At 35.8% G+C, this 2890-nt stretch overlaps 1 protein-coding gene across 1 annotated transcript in view; it reads right to left on the bottom strand.

Moving 5' to 3' along the window:
• Window positions 1-449: 449 nt before the first annotated feature.
• The window catches only part of LOC107885146, a 5137-nt gene continuing 2696 nt past the window's right edge, over window positions 450-2890 (bottom strand). The window contains exon 2 of the mRNA XM_016808641.2: window positions 450-761. Within this exon, the coding sequence (XP_016664130.1) occupies window positions 667-761 (95 nt within the window). The 3' untranslated portion in view covers window positions 450-666. The remainder of the gene's footprint in view (window positions 762-2890) is intronic.

The raw sequence follows: 2890 nt of genomic DNA, 5'->3' as shown, positions 1-2890 counted from the left end.
TTGACGCTGTAGCTTCGTTTTTTTTAAATTACGGGTGTTTGGGTACTGCTAATAAAACGAATAATTTCGCGTTTATGGAAGCAGCAGGCAAACGCCTCGTACTTTGGAATGAACCAAACTATGAAAGCAATCACGTGAACGAATTGAAAGCATTATTAGGTGGAGATTCTTGCAGAGTTCAAGTTAAATATAAAAGTGATCAACCACTTCAAGGTCCACCAATTATTATATTAACTAATGACAATTTATCTATATTCGGACAAAGCGCTTTTCAAACTAGAATAAAATTATATAATTGGCAAAGTGCACCTTTTCTCCGTAATTATGATAAAAAAATTAATCCAATGTTTATCTTAGAATTATTTAAATTGTATAATGTAGAATAACATTTTACTATAATCGTTGTAATTAATATTAATTTTATTATGTAATATCATATTATTTATCATGTTCTAATAAACTATAACACATATATAATATATTGTTTTTTTTATTATACATTTAATCAAATACATTTACATAATGTAAACTAGTTATATCTTCCTCCTCCGGTATAATCGACTGCTGTTGTGCACGTCTCTGTAACACATCAACTACAGACTGTGGTCTTATCAAAGGTCGTGGTTGAGACGTTGTTATTGTTTCAGCGGTCGTTGACTCTAATTGCTATGCTGAAGGTGATATAAATTGATTGTTGAACAAACTGAGTTCTTCGTAGAACATAGATTCCTTTGTAGTATTATTTACAACCATGGGCGTGCCTTCGAGTTCAATATGACAGGTTGGGAATGAAGTGTACGTATATGGTAAACCGTATTCACAAACAAGCTCTGTTTCAATATCCCACATACATTCTATATCAGTAAATTTATCAGGTACAAAGTTAGCGTTTGTTGTAGTTAATTGTGGTACTTACAGGACAAACTCCAACATGTAATGAAGGCTGAATTTTAGCTGATACAGACGGACGTAATCCGTGTTTAATATATTGTCCACATTCCAAAGGTTCTATGTATCTATTAAATTCGTCATTAAATATTTCTTTCCACTTTTCGTCGGTCAATAGTGCATAATTATTTGTCGTATCGGCTTTATAAGTACCGTCTAATCGATTTAACGTAAACGCGTTAGGCAGTGATATACTATTAGTATCGGCAACGTTGAACGACTCTACATTTGTACCTTTGGTATTTGTTCTACCAGCAAACACAGAAGCCCACGGCATTGTTAAATATGACAATGTAGGTTTATATGTATATTCAACAATTGTACTACCAACTGCAGCACTGGCATCCATTTTAGTTATACATTTTTGTATATCTTGCCAACCTATAAGTCCATTATTTTGAGCAGAGTTCGCGTACATAGAATAGTAAGATGGAAATTGCATAGGTAAATTCATAAATGAACATGGTAGAGTGGCGCCAACCGTCCAATTTGGTTTTAGCCAATTATCTGGTGCTGTACCGTACATTGCACTTATTACTTTTTTCATACATTTTTCATCGATCACTGAACAACTAGTTGGTGTCATTGGATTAGTAGCCGTAGAAAATTCATATACAGTATTGAAACCTCTAGTTTTATTTACTAAACCATGGGCATATTGAACAAATTTATTTTGGTTTAAAGTAGCTAAATTACTCGTAGACGCATTTGTTTCAAATGCAGTACGTGGATTTCTCATTACTACTTTACAAGAAACTTGTAACACTTTTACGCCACGTATATGTGATACAATATTTTTAAATTCTGATGGAGACATATAGAAATATGGTTTGTCTACGGGTAGATACATTAAAGAGGTTGTTCCCAAACGTTCGCTAGCAAATGTTCCAAATTGGAGCTGAACACTTGCCAAACCATAACTAATAATTGAATGATTTTTTCTGAAAACCATTGTATATCCTGTTGACTTATGAATTGGCCTAGGTATGACAGCATTTTCAAGACTAGGATTCCCAGTATCTGGATCATCAGCTGTTTGACGCCCCGTACCAGGTAATTTGGTCTTCTTGCTACCACTACCTCCCTGGCCCGAATCATTTCCACGTTTTGAATCAGGTGTTGTTGAAGTTGGACCACTCATTGGACTTTGTACGTCACGTGGTGTATTCGGATTGATACCACCGTCGAAATTCCAATCTAAGTCACTATCAGTTTCGTAATCGTAATCGTCAGGAACAACAAACGTTTCACTCCCCTCCTCCTCTGTCACAATGTCAGGTTGAACAACAACTTCTTCGCCTAAAACAAATGGTGGTAAATTACGTCTCGCCAATGCAATATTATATTGACGTACGGCATATAACCGTTGTCCTCTATTCAAACTATTCCAATTAGGGCGTTGAGGAGGAGGGGGGCCTAAATGTCGAAATGCCATTACCTTTTAATGTTCCTCGGTGTCTGCTTAATTTTTTGTCAAACCAGTCTATATGTTGAGTATTAGAAGTGGTTGGCGGGTACACTGCTTGATTTTTCCCAAACGGCCATGAAATTGTTTCTGCTAAATGTTCAAAGTGTTTTTTCACGTTCAGTCCACTTGCTAGTATGGACGTTCCCAATGGTTGACTGCTTAGACATTCTCGCCATGCAGCGTCTATCGCTTTATTATCTAATGCGGCAATTTCATGCAGTTGCGTTGATCCAGTGTTGCCAGCATTATGATAATCTACGTCGTGCTCTAAAGCCGTCCAATCCAAACAATTATCTGGCAATTGATTAAAATTACTTTTATTGTCTTTGTCAACAACACGACGGTTGATTACGCCCAAGGTCAGTTTGTGGTTATTGTTGTAGTTAGTAAAATATATTGAAAATATATTTGAGCAAGCATCCAGCAGGGAGAAGTTTGCTTATCAGTACTCCCACTTATTTGTATTATTACTAC

Source organism: Acyrthosiphon pisum, chromosome X, assembly GCF_005508785.2.
Source record: "Acyrthosiphon pisum isolate AL4f chromosome X, pea_aphid_22Mar2018_4r6ur, whole genome shotgun sequence".
In the NCBI taxonomy this organism is placed as follows: domain Eukaryota; kingdom Metazoa; phylum Arthropoda; class Insecta; order Hemiptera; family Aphididae; genus Acyrthosiphon; species Acyrthosiphon pisum.
Note: the sequence above shows the minus strand (reverse complement) of the source record. Positions and strands in the feature narration are given on the sequence as shown.